Source organism: Pteropus medius, unplaced genomic scaffold (assembly GCF_902729225.1).
Source record: "Pteropus medius unplaced genomic scaffold, Ma_sr-lr_union100, whole genome shotgun sequence".
NCBI lineage: Eukaryota > Metazoa > Chordata > Mammalia > Chiroptera > Pteropodidae > Pteropus > Pteropus medius.
Window position 1 is genome coordinate 2,998,377 of NW_024342257.1, and position 23,720 is coordinate 3,022,096.

Sequence of the window (23,720 nt, forward strand, 5' to 3'; positions counted from 1 at the left end):
CTTATTTTTTAAAAAGTTAGAAAAAACAGATTATAAAATATGTTGGATGAAGCAGACACAGTGTTTGACTATTAGGACTGATGGTAATTTTAAGTCTTAATAAGCAAATGGAAAATGGTCAAGAAGCCAGGGTAAAGCTGGCAGCTGTACTAGAATTGTTTATTCATATAGACAACAAACTTATAGAGAATACCTAAATCAAAAAGTTTTTTTCTCTAAGAAATATATAAATCACCATGCCCTCTTTCTCACTATTTTTTGAGGCAATTATTTGAATAGTAGGTTTGGAGAGTACTTAAAATATATAACTATATTCTTTAATATATAATTTATACCTAGTCATCTTTTGTACCCCTTAAAATAAAGAGAGAATAAGGAAATATAATACATTTTGATAATGATATAACCAACCACACTAAAGCATAATGTGTATTTATGAGCTTTTCTTTCCAGCTGAAACAGTGTATTTAAAGCTTTCCATCAATTAATAACACTCTATAGGAAATCTAAAAGTTCTTGTGCTTTTTCTGACATAATATATACCACAGAGTCCCTAGAATATTTACCTAGTTACTACCATTTTTATTAGTCTAAATATTGGGGGGGAGGGCAAATGCTGACATCAAGATCTAAATACAAGTAAAAATAGACAATACAATAATATATATACTATTTTTCATATATTAATAGGATTAAATATTGGCACCGGTATGGAGGAGTTTTCATGAGATATTTTGAAATATTTTATAGAATATAAATTTTAATTTCTTTATTTTTCAATACCATGACAAATAACAGAAAAACAAAGGATGTTGTTCTGAAGGCCAATATTATATTAAATTACATTGTTGTACAGTAAAAAAGAAATCAACGATTAAAATTATTTTCACTGTTTCTGACAAGGGTTACTTCCAAGCTGACGTATGCTAGATACATACCACGACTCCAAATTGTTCAGGCTCACAAAGGTCATCATATTCATTCTTCAGCTTTGCTAATTCATTGAGTACCGTCTGCTCAGGAAGGTGTTTTACAAGGTTCTAAAAAGAAATGAGTATAAAAATTTAGTATTTTATTAGTAGAATTATTAAGCATGCGTTAACAACTCTAAAAGTGATAAAATAGGTCAGAATATAAATTTCGGACTGTGGTTCTGTTAGAGTACAAGGGTTTCCACACCTTCTTCCTAAAAATTTAACTAAAAAATGAACTACAATTTAATGTGAATAAACATATAAATATATTCTATTACTATGCGCTATGGCAATATAAATGTTAAATAAAAAGATCATATAGCATAAATGACATCATATAGCAACAAATTGTCTAAACTTCTTGGACTTAAATACATAATTTTAAAATTTATTTTCTATCATGATAATTAGTCAATCCATACAGGAAACAGAAAAATACTATGTAGAAATTAACTCGTGCAATAATAATAATAGTAAATCAACTCTTCATAATTGGCAAAATTTGAAATCCTTTTCAATCTTATAAACCACATCAAGCCTATAAAACCAATCCCTCATTATTTACAATGTTTATATTTAAATACACAATGCATTTCTACTTTAATGGAGAATCAGCAAAAGTAATGCATGCTCAAATCTAATGTCCAAGATAATCAAAACCGATTAATTTATCTCAACCTAATTCACCTTAGATTTTGGTACAGTTCTAATTATCATTACATTAGCCTGCAACCAACCTTTAAGGGACCTGTATGGGATTTTTAAAAAGACATATGAACAGAAGGGAAGCAGGAAACAAGATTTAAGAAAGTAGGGTTGACACAAAATGGCAGAGAAGGAAGTTCCAGGGATTGGTCCTTCCAATAAAGCAACCACAGAGCTGGAAAGAGTGATTTAAAAAAAAACTATTTCATAATTCTGGAACCTGATTAATACTTAACGACAAAATAAGTGTTTCATGAAGAGAAATACTGCTGTTCTCTGGTAAGAGAATGACATGCACAAAACAAATGCCATTTTCCATTCCTCAGCACCACTATGACAATAGTGCCTGAGTTCTTGGAGGGGCTGGCAGATACCAAGGTAGGCAGTGGGGATCTTGTCCTTAAAAATTTAGGGCTGTATATTTTGGTTGGTTTGGCAGCTCCCTGACAGACCAGTGAAGATGCTTCCCTTGGTTTCAATCCTCTCAGGCTGCAGCAGCTTCCTCTAATGGCATCTACCAGAAGATTTAAATACATAGAAACTCCTCTCCTGCTTTTTGGAACCAAACATTTAAGGAAATCTTTGTTAGATCACTAGCTGACAGTAGAGATAATAAAACCCAAACATCAGTAACTACATACAAGAAATGTAAACTTTGCAAAAATTGTCTGAAAAAGTCACAAATAAATGCCTACATCCCTCAGCAAACAAAAATCAGCATCTGTAAGGAGTAGGAGACTCACATTTCCAGTTTTGCAATATACTCAAATGTATAGTTCTCAACAATAAAAAAAAAATACAAAAGTATGCAAAGAAACAGGAAAGCATTGCCTATGCACACACAAAAAAGGATCAGTGAATTTGAAGATAAGGAAATAGAAATAATTGTCTGAGAAACGGGGAAAAAAAAGAATGAAGAAAAATAAACAGAGCCTGGGGGACCATCAAACATTCCAACACGTACATCATAGGATTCTCAGGAAAGAAAGGGGCAGAAAAAAAAATATTTGAAGAAATAATGGCTGAAAACCTCCCAAAGCTGATGAAAGACATAAATGTACATATCCAAGAGGCTCATCAATTCCTAACAGAATATCGAAGAGATTCACACTAGACACTTTCTAATCAAATTGTCAAAACATAGAAAAATAATTTTTAAAGCAATAAGAAACAAATTAATTGCCACAGTCAAGGGATCTTCAAAAAGATTAATATCTGATTTCTTCCATGGGAGCCAAAAAGTAGTAGGATAACATATCTGAAATCCTAAAATAAATAATAATAATAATAATAATAATAATAATAATAATAATTTTGACTAAGAATTCTATATCTAGCAAAACTATTCTTCATACATGAAGGAGAAACTAAGCCATTTCTAAACTAATCCATTTCCAAAAACAAAAAAGAAATAAAGAGTACTTATAAAAGTAAACAAAAAAGCCAATGTTATTGCACTTTGGGTTTGCAACTCTTTTTTATATGATTTAGAAGGCAAATGCATAAAGAAATAATTATAAACCTACACTGATGAGCATACAATTTATAAAGATGTGATCTGTGACAATAACAATATAAAAGAGAAGGGCAGAGATGCATAGGAAGGAACAGTGTTTATATATTCCCGAAATTAATTTTGCACTATTAAAACTAGGTTGTAAATTTAAGGTATAAATTGTAATCCCTATGGCAACTACTAAGAAAAATAACTAACAATTATACAGAAATAAAGATGGGAACAAAATAGCAGGCTATCAAAAAAAATACAAAAATAGATAGTAATAGAGAAATTAAAGAAGAAAAAGTATGCATGACATACAGAAAACAACTAAATGGAAGAAATAAGCTCTTCTTAATGAATAATTACTTTAAATGTAAATTAGTTAAACTCTCCCATTAAAAGGAAGAGGTTGGCAGAATTTAAAAATAAACAAGCACTGTACATGGTTGGTGAGAATGTAAATTGATGATGTGGCTGCTATGGAAAATAGCATGGTGTTCCTCAAAACAATTAAAAATAGAACTACCATATGACCCAATGATTCCATTTCTAGGTATTTATCCAAAGAAAATGAAAATAGTAATTTAAAAAGATATATATGCACCCCTATGTCCTTTGAAGCATTATTTACAATAGCCAAGATATAGAAACAACCTAAGTGTCCATCAGTGGATGAATGGATTAAAAAAGATATGGAGTGTATGTGTGTGTGTGTGTTTGTGCATGTGTGTGTAAAATAAATACTATTCAGCCCTAAGAAAAGAATGAAATCTTGCCATTTGCAACAACAAAAATGAACCTTGAGGACATTATGATAAATGAAATAAGTCAAACTGCGATAGATAAATACCATATGAGCTCACTTGTATGTGGAATCAAAAACAAACAATAAAAGAAGCTCATAGATACAGAGAACAGATTGATGGTTGCTGGGGGCCGGGAGTGGGGAGACAAATTAGGTGACAGAGATCAAAAGTACAAACTTTCAGCTATAAAATAAATAAATACATCATGATGTAATGTACAATATAGTGGTATAGTTAGTAATTCTGTATTGCATATTCAAAAGTTGCTAAGAGTAAATCTTAAAAGTCCTCATCATATGAAAAAAAAGAAAAAAACATTTCTATAACTATGTACAGAGACAGATGTTAACTAGACTTATTATGGTGATCATGCCACAATGTATATAATCATTATGTTATATACCTGAAACTAATATGTTACATGAAATTATACTACAATTAAAAAGAAATAAAAATAAAAACAAACATATCCATCTACATGGAGTCTAAATGAGACTCACTTTAGATAAAAAGATACGAAGATGTTGAAAGCAAAAGGACAGAAAAAGGTATTCCATGTAAATAGCAACCCAAAATTGAAGCTGAGGTAGCTATATTATTGTCAGACAAAACGGATTTTAAATCAGAAAGGTAACACAAGACAAAGATGGATATTTCATATTAATAAAAGTTTTAACCCATCAAGAAAATATCATTATTATAAACACATGCCCACTTAAGAATAGAACTCCAAAATATATGATGTAAAAATTGGCAGAATTTAAAGAAGGAATAGACAGTTCTACAATAATTGTTGGAGTATTCAATACCCAACTTTCAATAATGGATGGAACACATAGACAGAATAACAAGAGAATAGAGAACAAGTAGACAATAACAGGAAAATAGAGAACTATAAACCAATTAGACCTATCAGATATATACGAAACACTATACCCCCAAACAGCAGAATGTACATTCTTTTCAAGTGCATATAGAACGTTCTTCAAGACAGAACATGTGTCAGGCCATAAAACAATTCTTAATAAATTTTAACAGATTGAAATACACAAAGTATCTTTTGCGATCACAATGGAATGTAACTAAAAAGAAATAACAGAAATAGTGGAAAATTCACAAATACGCAGAAATAAACAACACACTCTTGAAACAACTAATGGGTAATAAAAGAAATCACAACAGATCAGAAAAATACCTTGAGATGAATGAAAATGAAAACGCAACATGCCGAAACTTATGGAATTTAGCAAAAGCAGTGCCAAGAGGAAAAGTTATAGCAATAAACATCTTCATTAAAAAAGAAACATCTAAAATCAATAACCTAACAATATATCTCGAAGAACTAGGAGAGCAAATTAAAACCAAAACCAGCAGCAGGAAAAAAAAAATAATAAAGATTGGGGCAGATTTAAAAAAAAAAATAGAGAACTGAAAACGAATAAAGAAAAATCAATAAAATTGAAAGTTAATTACAAAATTGACATATCTAACTAGATTGAATAAGAAAACAACAAAGAACACTCTAATAATTAAAATAAAATTTGGGACATTACTACTAATTTTATAGAAATAAGCAAGGATTATAAGAGGGTACTACAAATAATTGTATGCTAACAAATGCTAACCTAGAAGAAAAGGGAAAATTCCCAGAAACATGCAATTTTATAGAAATAAAAAGTATTTCAAAAAGATATTATGAATAACTGTATGCTAACAAATCCCAATCTAGAAAAATGGACACATTCTTAGAAACACAAACTATCAAAACAAATCAAGTTAAATTAGGAAGATACCTCACTCATCAGAAAGGTCATCAAATCAATCGGCTCTCGATAAAATGGAAAAAGCCTCAATAAACCTAGTGTAATCCTCAGTTCCACCTCTGAGTCCTAAATGTCCAGGAGGTCTCTGTAATCCAGTCCCTAATCAGGATGTCTCTGTTCTCTAAGTCATTCATATAAACTTTTTTAAAACATCAAAAGAAAAGAAGAAAGAAGAAGAAAAGAAAAAGAAAAAAAAAAAAGGAAAAAAAAAAGGAAAAGAAAAAAAAAGAAAAGGAAGGAAGGAAAAGGAAAAAGGAAAAAGGAAGGAAAAAAGGAAAAGAGGAAGGAAAAAGGAAAAAAAAGGAAAAAAAAGGAAGGAAGGAAGGAAAAGGAAGGAAGGAAGAAGGAAGGAAAAAGGAAAAAAGGAAAGGAAGGAAAAGAAAAAAAAAAAAGAAATAAAAGAAAAGAAAAGAAAGAAAAGAAGAAAAGAAAGGAAAGAAAGAAAAGAAAAGAAAAAAAAGAAAAAGAAAAGAAAAGAAAAAAAAAAGAAAAGAACAAGTGTTGAGGATGCAGAAAAACAGGAATCCTCATCCTCATACAGTGCTGATTGCAGATTGGAATGCAAAGTGGTAGAGTCACCCTGGAAACGAGTTTGGTGTTTTCTCAGAGATTAAACATAGAATTACCATATGACCTCATAATGCCACCCCTAGGTATATACCAAAAAGACTTGAACAGGGTCTCAAACAGATACTTGTATACAAATGTACATAGCATCATTATTCAATAGCCAGAAGGTGGAAACAACCTATTTGTCTATCAACAGATGAATTGATAAAATGTGGTATATACATACAAAGAAATATTATTCAACCAAAAAAGGAATGAAGTTTTGATAACGCTAAAACATGCATGAACCTTAAAAGACAGACACAAAAGATCAAATACTTTACAACCCACTTATATGTGGTATCTAGAAGAGACGAATCTTAGGGACAGCAGAATAGTGATTACCAGGGTCTGGGGACAGAGGTGAATGGGGAGTTACTGCTTAACTAGTGTTTCTATTTGGGATGATGAAAAAGTCTGGAAATAATGGTGATGGTTGAACAGCAATGTAAATATACTTAATATCAATTAACTGTACACTTAAAAATGAGTAAATTTATGTTATAAATTTTTCCACATTAAAAACAAAAATTGAGTAGACAACATATAGCCTAAGTCCCAGGGGAAACAACTATCAAATGCTCTAGTCTAAGTGCTCTTTTGTTCTCTCTGTTTATCTTTTCTCTCCTCCCACTCAATTTTGCATTTCCATTAAGCTCTAGACCTGCAATGGCACCTACTGCGTAACTGATGAGACTACAGATTTAAAATACCTTGCTCATTGACTTAAAATACTGATATCGATATAACTATATATGTATAACCAAATAAAATTAAGAACAACCATTATTTTGCTTCACTAATATGTTTTATAGAATGAAAAGGTAAGTAAATACCAAGGTATTATTTCTATATTCCAGAATATTTTTTGATATTTGCAAATTACTCAATTATTTTGTAAAATTTTTCTGTTAATGGTTTTTTTCTGAAGTTTATTATTAAGAAAAACAAAAACTCAGTTTGGTTACCCGCATAATTTTTACTACAGAGAAACTAAATTAGAAAGATTAGGAACATTATTAAAATCATGAAAATATCAGTTCTTCATATTTTAAATTTTCCACCTCAATTTTAAGTTTTAACTGTGAATAGAAGTATTGCAGAATGAATAAAGCCTAAAATAAAAATTTAGCTCAGAATATGAAATGTATTATTTTCTTTCTCTTCTAGCTACAGGTAACCTGTTAACTCATCTTCAGGATGCAAGCTCCACAGTAGGTGACACATCTTTTCTTTCTCTGTTCAGCTATATGAAATATTTAATACAGTCAGTGGGCTTAGATGTATCCTGATTCTGGATACTGTTTCATGACTGAGTTATAAGCTTATATAACTGCCAATGCTTAGTAGGTTCTATTTTCAACTCAGGTTTGGAATAAAACTCACTCTCTCACATGTGTAACAGACACCGACTACTATTATACTACTTATTGCTTAATGAGTCAGCTTCCTCTAGAATCCCATGTTGTAAGTGGTCAGCATAGCCAATGCTTAAATATATCTATTTTTTTTACATACATACTAAACTTTATAGACAAAAGTGTAGTATAAATTTGTAATGTTTTCATGCTCATAAATTCGTGAATAGAAGAGGAAAGGGTTTAAGACAGAGGAGAGAGACATAGCAATATTCATTTGCCTTTACTTCCCTCTTCAGCTACTGATCAGAAGCATGTCAAGAGAAACTGAAAAAATGTAGGGGTTCAAGGCACAGTTTGAGACTAATGTGAAAAGTCCTGGGAATCAATCGTAAGTCTATTTCTATGGTGAATGAAGAGGACTCCTGTGAGAGAAATCTCCTGCCTGACAGAAGGGGAGTGTTTATCACACAATAAGGCTGGGCCCAGTAAAAAAAAAAAAAAAAAAGTGTATGGGTTGGAAAGGATTGAAGTGATTCTGAGTGCAGTATATTTATTTCACAGATGCATCTCTAGGCCTGGTCTACTCATCCCCAACACAGTCATATGTCTGAGTGCTGTGGAAAGGGAAGCTGTGTGACAAGCACTGTTTTGGTACTACCCTCTAATCAAGTTTAAAAAGGAGAAAAGGGAAGAAACACATGTTTCCATACTTTGCCACAGAACAGCCTACACCTTTGGCACCTAGAGGGCTTCAGTACATAACAGTTGTGCCCCATGGGAAACTCCTACCCCCTCCCCACAGTATTCTCTAGGAGAGGGTTCAAAACAGGAAATGAGGAAAATCACTCACAGTCAGTACATGGAAGCTGGCACATTAGTTCATGGAATGTGTAAGACATTCCATGAGATCCCTAGAAACATCTAAAGTAGGGGATTCGAAAGGAGTTGGAGTTCTGTAAGAGCAAGCAAAATACAGGTGCACTGATGTGGATTGGGTCAGTATTTAAAAATCATATCGCCCAGGGACTCTGTACTTAAAAAATGTAAAATAGCTTTTGACTTTAGGTGCCTTATTAGTACCACTACATATATTCTTTAAATAAATTGCAAAGATGAGTTCAGACACCCTCTACACTGCAAGGGGAAAGTCATTCATAATAGCAGAGGCTAGAAATTATAAATTTTAAACTACAACTTAGATTCTAACAAACTGTGAGTTGATAGGCAAATATCCTGATAGGCACAAGCCCTTCCATTTCTCCCTTCTGCTGCTCTCACTTACTACTGAGCATCTTCTTTCAAATATTTCAAAATTTGTGTTTAAAATCAATTCTCAGTCAATATGTAAGTTTCATCCTAGAAAATGTCAATGAGCTGAAGTTCACTAAGAAAACAACGAAGGGGAAAGCAGTAACTATGTCACCAAATTAGCAGATTTTTCTTTATCGTCTATGCATCACAAATTCACTTTCTGATGACTGTCACTGTTATCTGAAGGAATTTCTCCTAAAAGACTATGTGCTTTTAACTACTTTTTACATTTCTGCAATTACTCTATAATACTGCCAAAACTTTATTTCCTTTAAATGTTAATTGCACACTTAAAGGTTAGTTAAGTGGAGGTATTGAACCATAATGCCCTTTCCATCTTGCCAAAACATAACCTTTCCTTTTTGTATTCTATCTCATTAAGTCATTTTACTAATAGGAGAGCCGAGTTAGGTTCACTATGATTAAGTCTAACATTCCCTACATATACAGGGACAATATTTCTTTTTAAAAGTGTATTATCAATTCTTTTAAAAGTGCTATTATAGTATATATACAATAATTTACATATATGATATATACATATGTTATCATTTTTATTTATGTTGACGAATATTTTATATTTTAAAAATTCCAGATAAGTGATATTTCCTAAAGTCTCGGTTAAATCCTTGTGATCTTAACACAATCCTCCTCCATTCTGCCTGGTCAAAAAACTAAATCCCTTAACTATTATAATTTGTAATATGTTTTTTAACTTTTTTATGGCATATATATTTAATGTTCTGATAATACATTCATGTGTTCTTGTTCTTTGCTTTGAGTTAAATGGCAAAAACTCTGATGCCAGGCCTGGTTCTATATTTATTTTGTGTTTCATCCATCCATTCAGCTAATATGTACTGGCTGCCAACTATGTGATTACCACCATGTTAAGCACTGGAGAGCCTGCCTTCAAAAAGATTACAGGCCCAAAAGGGCCATGTACACACCTGTCTACACAATGAGACCATAATCAACATATGACTGACAGTAATTTGTGTTGTATTTTATCCAAAATACATTTCTTGTTAAGTGGTCATGCTACAATTCTCTTCTTTTAGTTTGAAATTCCTAACATTTTTATAACTCCTAAAATAGACTCCAACAGCCTACGAGAGTATGTTAAAATGCTGATTAGCTGGACAAAAATGTAGATGGAGCTTTTCTAGCCCTCTTCATGAAGCCACTTCTTACACACAAAAAAGTATTTGATAAAGGGATACACAAGCATTGAAAACCTGACGGGAACATTCAATCTTGGAAGTATAACAATTGTGTCTTACAAAGAGACAGCCTTTAGAAACCTTTCCTACCTATTTAATCTTCAACTTGGCCCAGGTAGGAAAACTTTTCTTAAAGAAATTCTTCTGAATTCTTCTAAATTCACATTAATTCACATTAATTCCCTAGAAGGCTCATAGACTCTCCAAAGAAAATATCATCTCAGCACTAATAACACCAAATGAACAGCTCCAGCACTCACCACTCTAACCCATCTTCAAGTTCCATGTTGCTAACTGAAAGTCCTACCCAGCTGTCCCATCATTAACTCAAATTAAACAAATATAAAGGAGAATTCATCCTCATTCTGACCCCTCATCTCTGCCTCTTATCAGCTTTTCCTAATGGCCCCATTCTGCCAACTGGACTGCATCCTATCCATCTTCTAAGCTTTCAAATTGGCAATTATCACTCAGTCGCAAGTTCTGATGATTCTTCCCAGCAAAATCTCTTTTGGGTTTAAACTTTCTTTTACATTATACGACCAAAAATCTGGGCCAGGGAAATCACATGGTATCTAAACACTTCCTAATTGAAGTTCAATTAAATTATTTAAAGTGTTCGAGCTCAGTAGTAGATTAATGGAAATCACAGACATATTTACAACTTCTATAATTATAAAATAAAAAAATGTGACTACTTTGTACATAAAAAATTCAATTCCCACTGAAATCATAATCCTGTTTGCAAAGAAAAAATGTATTGCTTAATACAATGATTTATGATTTACAGTTAATCTAAAGATAATTATCAAAAGTATTCCTTTGATGCTAATTATCTTCTATTTTGTTTATCCTACTTTGTACTCAAAAACAAAAATCAGAAATCATATTAAACCTAAAAGGTAATTTTAAGAATTAAAAAATATAGAACATGCAGAATGACTCACTATAAATATTGAATAGCATATGAGACATACATGCCCATGTCTAAAGATCTAAATGTAATATATTCCTCCTAAGTATAATACAAGTGGTATCCATGTCATTAATATTCTTTTACAAATTATGCCTTTCATGTATTTTAAATTAACATATTTCAAATAAAACATAAAATATCTTCTCATCATAAGAGGCCAAACTAATATTCTCAGGTACATAATAGAATAAATTTGTATTAGCTAAAATTGGTGAGAGCTGTACAATATCCTGTTTATGCTACATTCTGCTTTCTTTAGATATCATCTTATCATGACTATGACAAATTGCCACAAACAAACGCAAAGGTGCATTACTATATAATATTATATATAGATGTTTCCAAAGCTGAATCCTATCCAAAGAGTCAAGACACCTATCTGGGATAACTATAGAGTTTGAAGAGTGCTAACAGCTTGTAAATCTTGAAATGAGAACAGTTCAATGTGCTTTATGCAGACTACTCTGAAAGACTATCTGGAAATTTCATGCTAGTGTACAGGGATGTAAGTAATGCTATACACAATCATTTCCACTTTCAAAAGTTAGTGCTTCTTTTCCATGATTTTTGTTTGGGTATATGAAATGAGGCAATTCTATGCAGACTATGAACACTAGCACACTAACAGAATGCCCATATAATTTAATGCTACAATCAGAATGCCACCACTCCTAGGCAGGTTCGAAGGTAGAAAGAATTCACTGTCTAGGAAAATAATCCACACAAACACAAGGTTGCTTCTATTTCCAAGATCGTTATAGTACCAATAAATCACTTTAACTAGTTCAAAAGATTTGTAATATACTTTAACTAGTTCAAAAGATTTGTAATAGAAACTGTCATACTTGATTGGCTATCCTTCAGTATTTACTTCTCTGTTTTCGTCTAAGTACTGGTTATAGATGCCTGCATCCAAAACAAACACAAAAGTATACAGTTATCCCTATATTAAAGGAACAGAAAGCTAATATGAAATATCCATACTACACTGGATATTTTGTTATATCAGGCATCCATGTCAACCTGACATGTTTTTAAACTAAGCAGAAACAACATTTGGCATCTGTGGAACTTAAAATACACCAACCTGAACATGGTGGGAGATTAGCAGTATTCTAATATGTTTCTCCCAACTTCCCAATTAGAGTCATTGAAAGGTACTTTAGAAAAGACTTCTTTTTCTAGATGTCTAGTTACCCTAATCCATTGAGTAGTCCAATTGACTAGGTACTGTCAGTTTATAGAACACATAAGTTTCTTTCAAAATGCCTTTAGATGAAAAGCTAGTTGCCAGGATATGAAGGAAAATTCCCATAGTTTACACCCTCCCCTCAAGGAAAGAAAAAAGATAACACTAATCCAGACTGCCCTATCTACCAATCTCTATCTCCAGTGGTCTAAAGTTTTTAGCTTTAATGGGCTTCAAACATAGGATGGTACACAAAGCCTAGGCCTTTCACAAGATGAGGGGACTGATTCAGTTCCTTATGTAAATCTAAAACTGTCACAGATAATATCCTCAGTGAATGGTTTACCTTAAAGAAAAAAACAAAGCCTATTCTCAAAGAAAAACAGTACTTAATCTCATCTGTTTTCCCATGACTCCGGGATTGGGGGTAAGGGGTTTATCCCCTATAACCCTCTAACCACAAAACAGCCTTGATGCAGATTTTGGCCAGAATTTAAATTACCCAGTTGTAAAAAAACATGCTGAGAATTTAAATTTAAAGTGATTACTCCCTGTACTGCTCCCAGACACCTGGCAGTAATTCATGCAAATTTCCAAGAAGAGTACCTTTAAACCTCAGTTTCAAAATATTTCCACAGATAATGATTCAGCAATCATTAGTTCACAATAAAAATGTGGATAACACAGGAAGAAGCAAGCATTAGTAAGAGTCAGCAAAAACAAAGAGAATTAAACTTATAAAGACATAAGACATAATATTTGAAAAACAATGACTCTCTAGATATAAGAAATATAATAACTGACATTAGAAATCCACTGGGATAGGTAAAACAGAAGATTATGGACAAACCATAAACAATTGATAAATTGGAAGATAAGTGTGAAAAACACCTGTTGGAGTACAGTACATAAAGACAAAATATGAAAGAGATGTAAAAACAAACAAATAAAACCCAGATTTCAGTGAGAATATTTAAAATATGCTCAATTGGATTTACAGAAGGCAAGAATAAAGGGCATGGGAGAAAGAGAATATTTTAAATAAAAATAGTTAATAATTTTCCAGAATTGATGAAATAGAACAATCTTTAAATTCAGGAAGTCCAATGAATCAGAATAAATAGAAGGATGAATAAAAGAAATCTACAGCAAGACACATCATAATGAGACTATAGAACACCAAGGACAAAAGATCAAAAAAATAGGATAGGCAGGTTACCATCAGGAAATGTTAATTTGAGTACAGCATGCCTAACAACAATCGAAGCCAAAATATGATGAAATAATTTGCTTATACTACTGAGAGAAAATAATTTGCAAGCTAGAATTATATATCCATTGAAAATACCTCTTAACAACAAGAGTGAAATAAATAGATCATCAAACGAATAAACAGTATTTACTATGACCAGCATCTCACTACAGGTAATTTAAAAACAAGTGTTTCAGTAAAAAGTAAAATGATCCTAAAGGTTCTGTCATACAAGAAGGTGTACACATAAGTTAAATATGTGAGTAAATCTAAGCAAATTATATTAAATGGTAAAAATAATGTCTAACTTAATTTTTAAAAATATGGAACAATGGATAAATTAGGAAGGTGTCAAGAAAGGTTTTTGAAAACCTTTAAAAAGGATATAAATAAAGAGACACACATGTCATTTTCAAGGATAGAAAGAAACAAATATCACATGGATTTTAATATACCCAAATTTGTCCAGGTTATTTATGCAATTCCAATCAAATACCCTGACAGAATTTTTGTTATTGGAACTTAACAAGCTGATAAAATTTATGTAACTAAACGAAGAGAGAATAGGCAACACATTTCTGATGAACAAGAATGTGGACTGACTTCCCCTACCACATATAAAATCTTATATAATAATTAATGAATGTATGATATTGACATAGGGATAGACAAATGGGCCATTGAATCGAAATTTAAGCCCCCAAAACTGTCACGCATACTTAGAAATGTGATATATGATGGAAGCAACATTATAAAAATTAGGGGAAATATGAATTATTTAAAAGATAATGTTGAGAAAATAATTATATGTAAAAAAATTGAAATTGAAACTGCTCCTCACAGGGTATACAAAAATCAATTCTAGGTGGATTAAAGACTTAAAAGTAAATGACAATCTCTTTAAAACTTTTTAGAGGAAATATAAGAATGCCTACATGGCCTGAGATTAGATTTTTTTAATCAGACATGAAAACAAAAAGTCTAAAAATAAGGCTGATGAATTATTATAAGCAGCACATGTAAGGGTCTTGTTTTCATATCCATTCAGTCATCCTATGTCTTTTGATTGGTGCATTTAATACAAACAGGGAAAGACAAATAACATATGATTTCACGTATATGTGGCATCTAAAAAATAAAATAAATGAACAAACAAAACAGGAACAAATTCATAGATACAGAACATTTTGATGGCTGCCATATAGAAGTGGGGATTTGAGAGGATGGCTGAAAGTGGGGAAGGGATTAAGAAGTACAAATTAGGAGTTACAAAACAGTCATGAGGATGTAATGTATAGCACAGGGAATATAGTCAATAATATGTGACAAAATTATAAAGAAAAACAAGGGGATGATGAACCCAAGATTCAGAACAGTGGTTTCTTCTGGGAAGAAAGGGTAAACAAATGGGCTTCATAGACACTGGTGATGCGGGCATATATGGTTACATTTTATTAATGCTATGTATTGAACTGTATGCATACAGCCACATATTAGAGAAGTATCACAAATTATCCTTTTGTGAACTTAATGCAATCTTCTGTCCTCAGGTATTCTTGATCACTCTGGGAGAGTTCACATTGCTGTCTTAAAACTTCAGTTTGTGACAGGCTTCTGTTCATCTGATTCAATTCAATATGATTTTTTTTTTTCTGTTGAGCCAGTCAGGGACATTTTTCAGCTGGTCATCAGCTGAAATGTGACTCTTCACATTTGCAATGTCTAAATATACTCTTCAGTTTACTTTTCCTCCACAGTCTAAGTAATAATCCTCAAGGTTTAAACTCATCTATTTCAAACTTTTTTAAAAAGGAAAAAATAATTGTTGTTTTTTTGTGGACCCTTTCAAATATCTCATCCATTTTTACATGGAGAATTGTCCATTGAGTTTAAACAGAATGAGGTAAGAGACAATCATATGATACTGAATAACTCTTATGTTTAAGGCATTCATTTGAACCACAAACTGAGAGGAGTTAGTTAACCAAAAATTGAAGAAATCATACAACAAATCGCAAATTTTATTTGAAATATTTCCCCCTCAAAGAACTATTCAAATTATCTATGAAAATAACCCTTAAAATATATTTGGCCTGGGACACTGAGTTTCTAACAGATATAAAGCTAGTAACAGTCTCCCCTGCAATCCTTAAAAATTGTTTTCCCAACTAGCAACATGAGTTAGTTTATTTGTAAATATTTGCTGAGCAAATTTTACCACTAAATACAAAGCAATGAATTAGATATGTAGAGAGGATTTGAATACATACCAAAGCCAAATCTCACAAAAATAAAATGAGTACAAATCATCATACAAAACACAATATATCCATATTGGGTGACCAAATACTTTTGTTATCTCATGACTGTTTTTACTGTTGTTGTTGTTGTTGTTGTTTAGGTAGAGTTTATTGCTTTGGGGAATCTTGGTTTCACTTCAGATGCAGTCCCACTCCACCTAGTTACTGTTATGTGGCTGCTCGTTCCATCATCAACTAATTACTCACCCTCTGAAGTCTGCCCCTTTTATGACACTTGACATAATGGTCCTTATGAAGACAACTGGGCATAAGATCAGATAAGGGGAATCAATACATTCAGGATCTAAGGAAGATATAAGTAAACGTTCCCAAACTCCTGTTTAGGAAAGCTCAACCCTTCACTAAACATGTGGCATGTCCCTTGTCCAAAGGGGAAGCATATCTTAACACTATATGTATCCCATGAAGCAGCTGTTGTGTTTATACTATTTCGGATGTTCTTCATGGATTATGGGAACCAGTAACAAAAGCTTCCCTAGGTGTGATGCTGCTCATCACCAACAGAAATTCTCTTCATCTCAAAGTAGTCAGACTTTTATTTTTTAAATGATATACAACATAGAAGTTGTATAAATGGGACATAGTAGCTGCTCCCTTTGGATCCTATGTGCCAAAATTACTGCTTGCATGCACTTAGACAAATGGAGAACATCAATATTCTCGTGGCTGAGACATGCTCCCCCAAAATAGGCGGCTGAGGCCCAGAGGAGCTGTGTACAATAGGATAGTTTTTACCTCTAAGTGCAAAAGAATTTTTAGAGCAAAGTAATCTATGACAACTGTTTAGCACTGGCAGAAATGCCTACCACTAATCATAACTGTATATAAGTATTGTTTTGATACTGTATGGAATCCTTGTACTTACTTTCATAAATATCTTTGGTTCAATAAAGGAGGTTGGGCTGGCTCTTTTAATTCTCAGAAATCTCTGAGATAACACACATCTAACCCATCAAGGGGAAATCCATAAATCGGACACACTAAGCTTAACATGGACTGCTCACCCCCTCCATATAGCCCTGCAGAGAAGGTCAGTCTAATGATTTCACAAACCCTAATTTAAAATACCACCAAATCACATAATATGATAAAAATTATCATATAGACAGAACGCTATATCATGATCTGACTGGCCCTAAAAGAACTGAACGAATGACTAAAACAGACAATGCTTCTATATAGTTCAAAATGTCAGCATCATATGCCAAGATCATTTTTAAAAAAACATTCCAAAAAGCTATGAACAACATAGTACATATGAGAAGATGACGAATGGAATGTTCATGGTGGTATAGAAAGTAAAGAGCATTTCTAGGAGAAGGAGAGGTTTATGTATTGAAAGATATGAAAGAAGCCTAAGGGATAGAACGACATGTGCAAAATCTGGGAGAAAAGCAAAGGCAAATCATGTACAGGTTATTCAAAATCAAAACTTTTAGAAATTCACCAAACCTTTGAGATTAATTAGAGTTCTCCTACAGTATTTGAAACAAACCAAGAAACAACAAATAAAAAGAAATAAAAACAGATGACAGTCATTGCTATTGTTTCTTTAATGAAGAAAATGAATTAACGCAGGAAAAAGAAAATCCAGTTGAATCTAGTAAGATGCACTGGATTGGAGGCAGCCTAGAGACAAAAAGATCCACTAGGAAACAATAATAGTAAAATTCTTGAAGTAATGACAAATAAACCTAGTCCTGTGGCAATGGTAGGTCAGAGAGGATCTAATAAACTTTCAGCAAAAAGATCAGTAAGAATGCTTGATAAGCTGGGATGAGTCTCTGGCGGGGTCAAAGAAGAAAGAAGGAATGAGAAGAACTTTAGCAGATAAGGAAGGTATCTTATCTCCTAAAGGAATAAGAACATGAGTTCTATTTGGGATACTCTTTCAAGTGATGGTTAAATGTTGAAGTGGAGAATGACTAAAAACCGTGAGATGTTAGGGTTAAGTAGATCTCCAAAGGACTAATCTACATTTGTGTCCAATTTGTTTAGCATTTTATGATTTGCAAGTTTTTTCACATATGCTCATATTTAATCTTTATGATAACCCTGTATTATAAGTACACATCCCTGCCCACCTTTTATAGGCAAGATATTTAAGGCTAAGAGAATATAAGTGTCTTGCCCAAGAAAGACTGCACAGGGTATAAGTGACTGAAACCCAAACACGTTTTTTCTCCCACTACAATGAGAGCAGAATTTTAAGAATAAACTACTGAAGCACAGAAACTCCAAGGTGATTATATAGCAATTAGTCACAGCACTCAAGAAGAAAAGCAGACACCTTATTTGCTTTTCCTGAGAAGCAACTAATTTTTCAACTGTATTCAACTATATGCATTAATGAAAAATTATAAAATGAAGGCCAAAATATGTACTCTTGTCTTTCTCAAAAAGCTTAAAGACTTGATTTCTTTAATAAGGCCCATCATTCTGAATCCCTCATATAGGATAAAATAAATGATGATCTTACTAGTATTTGAACTACACTTCCATTTTACTAAAACACTGCTCATGAATATGGAAACAAAATCCAACGTCCCTTAGATTGCATTAAGTAAAATTAAGTCTATTTCTTGACACCTAATTATATATTTCACACCACAAACAATAATGAATGTCTTCTAACATGGAAAGAAGATATTTTTAAAAATAATTGAATTTGTACTCTGACATGTAATGACAGACATTAAACAAACTGTTTAATTAGTAAACATTTTGTGGCCACTTTTTATTCTTGTCCAACAGGAAACTCCTGAATTTATTTTGTCTATCTGCATACTACAGCAGGGAAAACACAGGTCAAATAATAGAAGTAAAAAAAGGAAAACAAAATCAATGAAGTGGGCTTCTTATGAACTGAGTTATGATCCCAGATTGGCTCTGTGACATAAACCTCTTTAAGCCTCAGTTTTTCCTTCCATGAAATAAAATAATTTATAAAGTTTATTTTAACCTTAACTTCAGATGGTCTCTAATTCTATGATCAAGATACAAAGGTAAAATTAAATTTGTGTACAATTAGTATAGTTTGGAACAGAACGGTCACGCCTTAAGAAATACTTCATAAAAGACAGTTTGCCACAATAGGAAGAGAAGGAAAAATAAGATTTTTAAAATATTCCACAAGGTAGAATTATCCCTACTATATCTACTGTCATCTATATGCTTTGTTACCATTCCTAACAGGTTACCCTGCTTGCAATCTTTCCTGTAAAGCCAGACTTCTGTAGGCTATATCCCTCTACCAAGTGTCCCCTTTACTTGATGTCACATAGTAATCCCATCCTATTATTTCTGGCCAACCAAAAACACTCCTGAAGCTATATTTTAGCGCTGTCATCTAAGCTTGTTGGCCCCTCAAAATCGATTATCTTTTGTGATTTTTTATTAGAAAAAATACCCAAAGAAGATATGTCATAACTAATGATTCAAAATGGATTTATACCATTTCTGATTAACTCTTTAACATGACACATTCTTCTACCACCAAACCTTTGGACGAAGTCATGTTCGCAATTTCCAGTACTTTGATTTCTATAAAATGTTGTTTACTAATAATCAAATAAAATAGCAATTTCATTAATAAATGTTGGTAATTTTATAAGTCCATGATTTCATGTGTTGTCATATATTCTAAGTGATTGTAAATATAAAATATATGACTCTAAAATTACCCAACATACTAAAACAATCTTAACCTAATAAAATGCAAATATAAAAATGCCAGGCACGTACATAAAACATTTTCAGATCATTTGCCCTAAGGACCTGAAATTATGACAGCCTTATCTCATGCTTAATAACAGTACAAATTTTGAAAGCTAAATTTTACAACACTAAAAAGACGACATGATAACTTATAATAATATAAATCTACTAACACATTAAAAATTGTGGAAAACATTTGGTGGATAAAAGTTGTTTCACTTATGTAGGTGGATAAAGTTTGTTTCATTTATTTAAGTGAAATATTAAAAATCTACAAAACATTTTAAAATACTACAACATTTCGATAACATTAGAGAGTCCTCCTATGGATAACATTGGAAAGTCTCACCTATCAGAGTTCCCCAAAGTGAGCTCCAATGACTACTTCCATTGTATTTCAAGTACGTTTGTCCACATGGAAGATTACATTTCCCACTTCAGCATGCAAATGAACATAAATACAAAATAAGGGATGTACTATAAAGAATCAAAGCGGTACAAGTGAGGCTTCTGAATTATCCTCTCAAAAATAGTAGACTGTTGGATTCGAGTCAAGATGGCAGAGTATGGAAATGATATGCTTGTCTTCTCCAATGCTCACATCAAAATTACAACTAATCTACAGAAAAATCATCAATGACAATTGCGTAAGTCTAGCTGAACAGAAGTCCTAAAACTAAGGATATACAGAAGAAGCTACATTGAGACTGGCTGGAGCAGAGAAGACAAGAAACTGCCTTGTCCTACACCCACACATGGCAGTTAGAAATTGGGAGGACTATTTTGGCCATAAAAGAGCTCCCATAAGACTGTCTGCTGATTTCTCAACAGAAGCTGTGCAGGCCAGAAGGAACTGACACAAAAACATTCAAAGTGATGTAAAACAAGGACCTACAACCAAGATTACTCTACCCAGCAAAGTTATCATTTAGATGAAAGACAGATAAAGAACTTTCCAGACAAGAAAAAGCTAAAGGCATTCATCACCACCGAACTAGTATTACAGGAAATGTTAAAGGGGCTTCTTTAATAAGAAGATAAAAAAGATAATATAAATAACAAAATGGCAATCACTACATATCTATCAACAATTATTTTACATATAAATGGACTAAATGCTGCTCCAATCAAAAGACTTAGTGTGTGTGAATAGATAACAAGACTCTTACATATGGTGCCTATAAGACACTCACTTCAGACCGAAAAACACACACAGACTGAAAATACATGGATGGAAAAAGATATTTGATGAAAACGAAAAGGAAAAATATAACGCTGGGGTAGCAATACTTATATCAGACAAAACATAGTTTAAAACAAAGGCTGTAACAAGAGACAAAGAGAAAACCAGTAATCCCACTTCTGAGTATTTATCCAAAGAAACCCAAAACACTATTTCAAAGGGACATGTACATCCACGTTCATTGCAGCATTATTTACAATAGCCAAGAAATGGAGGCACCTTGGGTGTCCATCAATGGATGCATGGATAAAGAAGAAGAGGTGCTACATATATACAATGAAATATTACTCAGCTTTAAAAAATATGAAACCTTGACATCTGCAACATCATGGATATACCTAGAGGGTATTATTATGCTGAGGAGAGTAAGTCAGACAGAGAAAGACAAATGTCATATGATTTCACTTACATGTGGAATCTAAAGAACAAAATAAACAAATAAACTCATAGATACAGTGAAAATTTTGATAGATGCCAGATGGGAGGGATGTTGGGGATGTGGGTGAAGTGGGGGAAGAGATTAAAAAGTTCAAATTGGCAGTTACAAAATAGTCATGCAAATGTAAAAAGTATAGCAAAGGGAATACAGTCAATAATATTGTAATAACTATGTGTGGTGTCAGATGGGTACTAGATTTATTGGGGTGACCACTTTGTAAGTTATATAAATGTCTAATCAGTATGTTGTACACCTTCAACTAATATATTGTTATGTCAACTGTAATTGAAAATAAAAAATATATATATATTAAAAAATATTAGATAATTCCTGAACTATTCTACTATTCCTGTCTCTATTTGATATCTCAATTTTCTGGGATTCCAGACATTTTTAGATAGATAGATCAATAGATAGATAGATAGATAGATAGATAGACAGATAGATAGATAGATAGATAGATATAGATATATAGATATACTGTGTTAACACATATCATAGCATGTTAACTATACTATTTTATGTTAAATTATACTATAACTACCATATCACTTTGATAGATTTAATGACTAGGTACATTTCTACTTTACATAAGAGATCTAGAATTATAATAGAGCATTATAAAAACTATACGGTAAGTAAATATTTAGTCCTTATATATAGAAAGGAATATTTTGATTACATTACCTCCTGAATACATAACAGAGAAGAAGTGGTCTTATAGATATAATTAATTACAAAGGTGTTATAATTTATTAAATACATGACTACACAAAAAGTCTTTGGATTCAAAGCAAATTTATATAATACATAAAAGGAATAGGAAGCTAGTAGGAAAAAAAGTGTGGTTGTTTCCCATCTTCACTGGTTTCATCAAGGGCACTGTTGCCTAGTCACTGCCCTCCACTTCTCTTAGGCTGAGGGACTTCTGCATTTTGTACAAAGGTAGTCTCGCAACTCCAAGTTAGAGTAGGAGTTTGGGTTTAACTTTGCTTCTCATTTCCTAGGCTCCTTGAAGTCTGTGTGAGGAAAATGAGGGCACTTTCCAAGTTCTAGGACTGCAACAGAATTCCTGATCTACCTCTAACATCATCTCGCTTCAGTAAACCTAATGGATCTATAGTATGACAGAACCAGAATTTTAATGAAGTACTTTCACGGCTTAAAGTCTATAAGGCAGCAGAAATGATAATATTTGAGGTTGCATGTTGCTGAACTAATAATAAGACTTATGTTGTGTTCAAAGTGTAAGTTGGCTAAACTTTTTGCATTTTTAAAATAAGTTTCATAATCCAATTAGTACAAGAAAAATTAATTGTTTGAAGCTAGTTTATCTTTTTATGTTAAACAGTCCAGTATCACTCGTGGACAACACCACAACCAGTGATGGTGACAAATGAAATACTGGTATTAATCAAAAACAGACACAGAGGAGATAAAAATAAGCAGTCATCATATTTGTTTGGAATAGGTGTGATTTTAACAATAGATTGAAAATAGCAAACAAGGACCAAAGAAAACTTTAGTGAGGAAAGACAACAGGAAAAAAAAGTCACTCAACTAATCAGTTAGAAGCAAAAGATGAAAAAAAAAAAGGCAGCTCATGGATAAAAGTACTTTTAGATTCCAACAAGCAATGCAATAAAATAGTTATTTATTCCACGATGATGAGAAATGGGAAAGAAATGTTTTATGATTGTTGCTGTCATTGCTAACGTTTGATTTTCCCAGAATTATAAAAATGAACGTAGTGAATACAAGTTGTTATTTAAGAGAAAAATGTTTCCAAATTCTATAATACTAATGCCATGATAGCTTTAATTGATATACTCGTAGCCTTCTAGTGCATGAACACATGCAGACTCACAGCCTGCATAAAACACAGATGATCGATAGCCACGTAAATAGATCAATGATTACAAAGATGGATTGAAGAGACAAAAACGAGCTCACTATTACACATGCATGAACTTTCTGACTATAAGAATAATTATACTCTAGAACTGGTTAATTGAGGGAAGTTGAAGAATCTTTTTTCCCTTCAGAATCAATAGATACCCATCTATCTTTGATGACTTAGGAGTAGCATTGTCTGGAATCAAGGGAATGGATTCAATGACCTTTGATTCATTCTAATCATTTTGTCAGAACCCAGCAATAAATTATAGAGATCAAATAATCTATTTTGAGATGTAAAATAGCATTTGGAAAAACATAATCCTGTGGCTACCTGCAGACTCCACACATCAAGTCCATGCTGGATACTGGAA

The 23,720-nt window shown here is 32.4% G+C and overlaps 1 protein-coding gene across 11 annotated transcripts in view; it reads right to left on the reverse strand.

Moving 5' to 3' along the window:
* DIAPH2 (diaphanous related formin 2) overlaps nt 1–23,720 on the reverse strand; it is a 939,022-nt gene that overhangs the window by 572,813 nt on the left and 342,489 nt on the right. For all 11 annotated transcript variants that reach the window (XM_039859137.1, XM_039859172.1, XM_039859127.1 and 8 more), the window contains one exon: nt 939–1,040. In XM_039859137.1, coding sequence (XP_039715071.1) covers nt 939–1,040 — 102 coding nt within the window. The remainder of the gene's footprint in view (nt 1–938; nt 1,041–23,720) is intronic.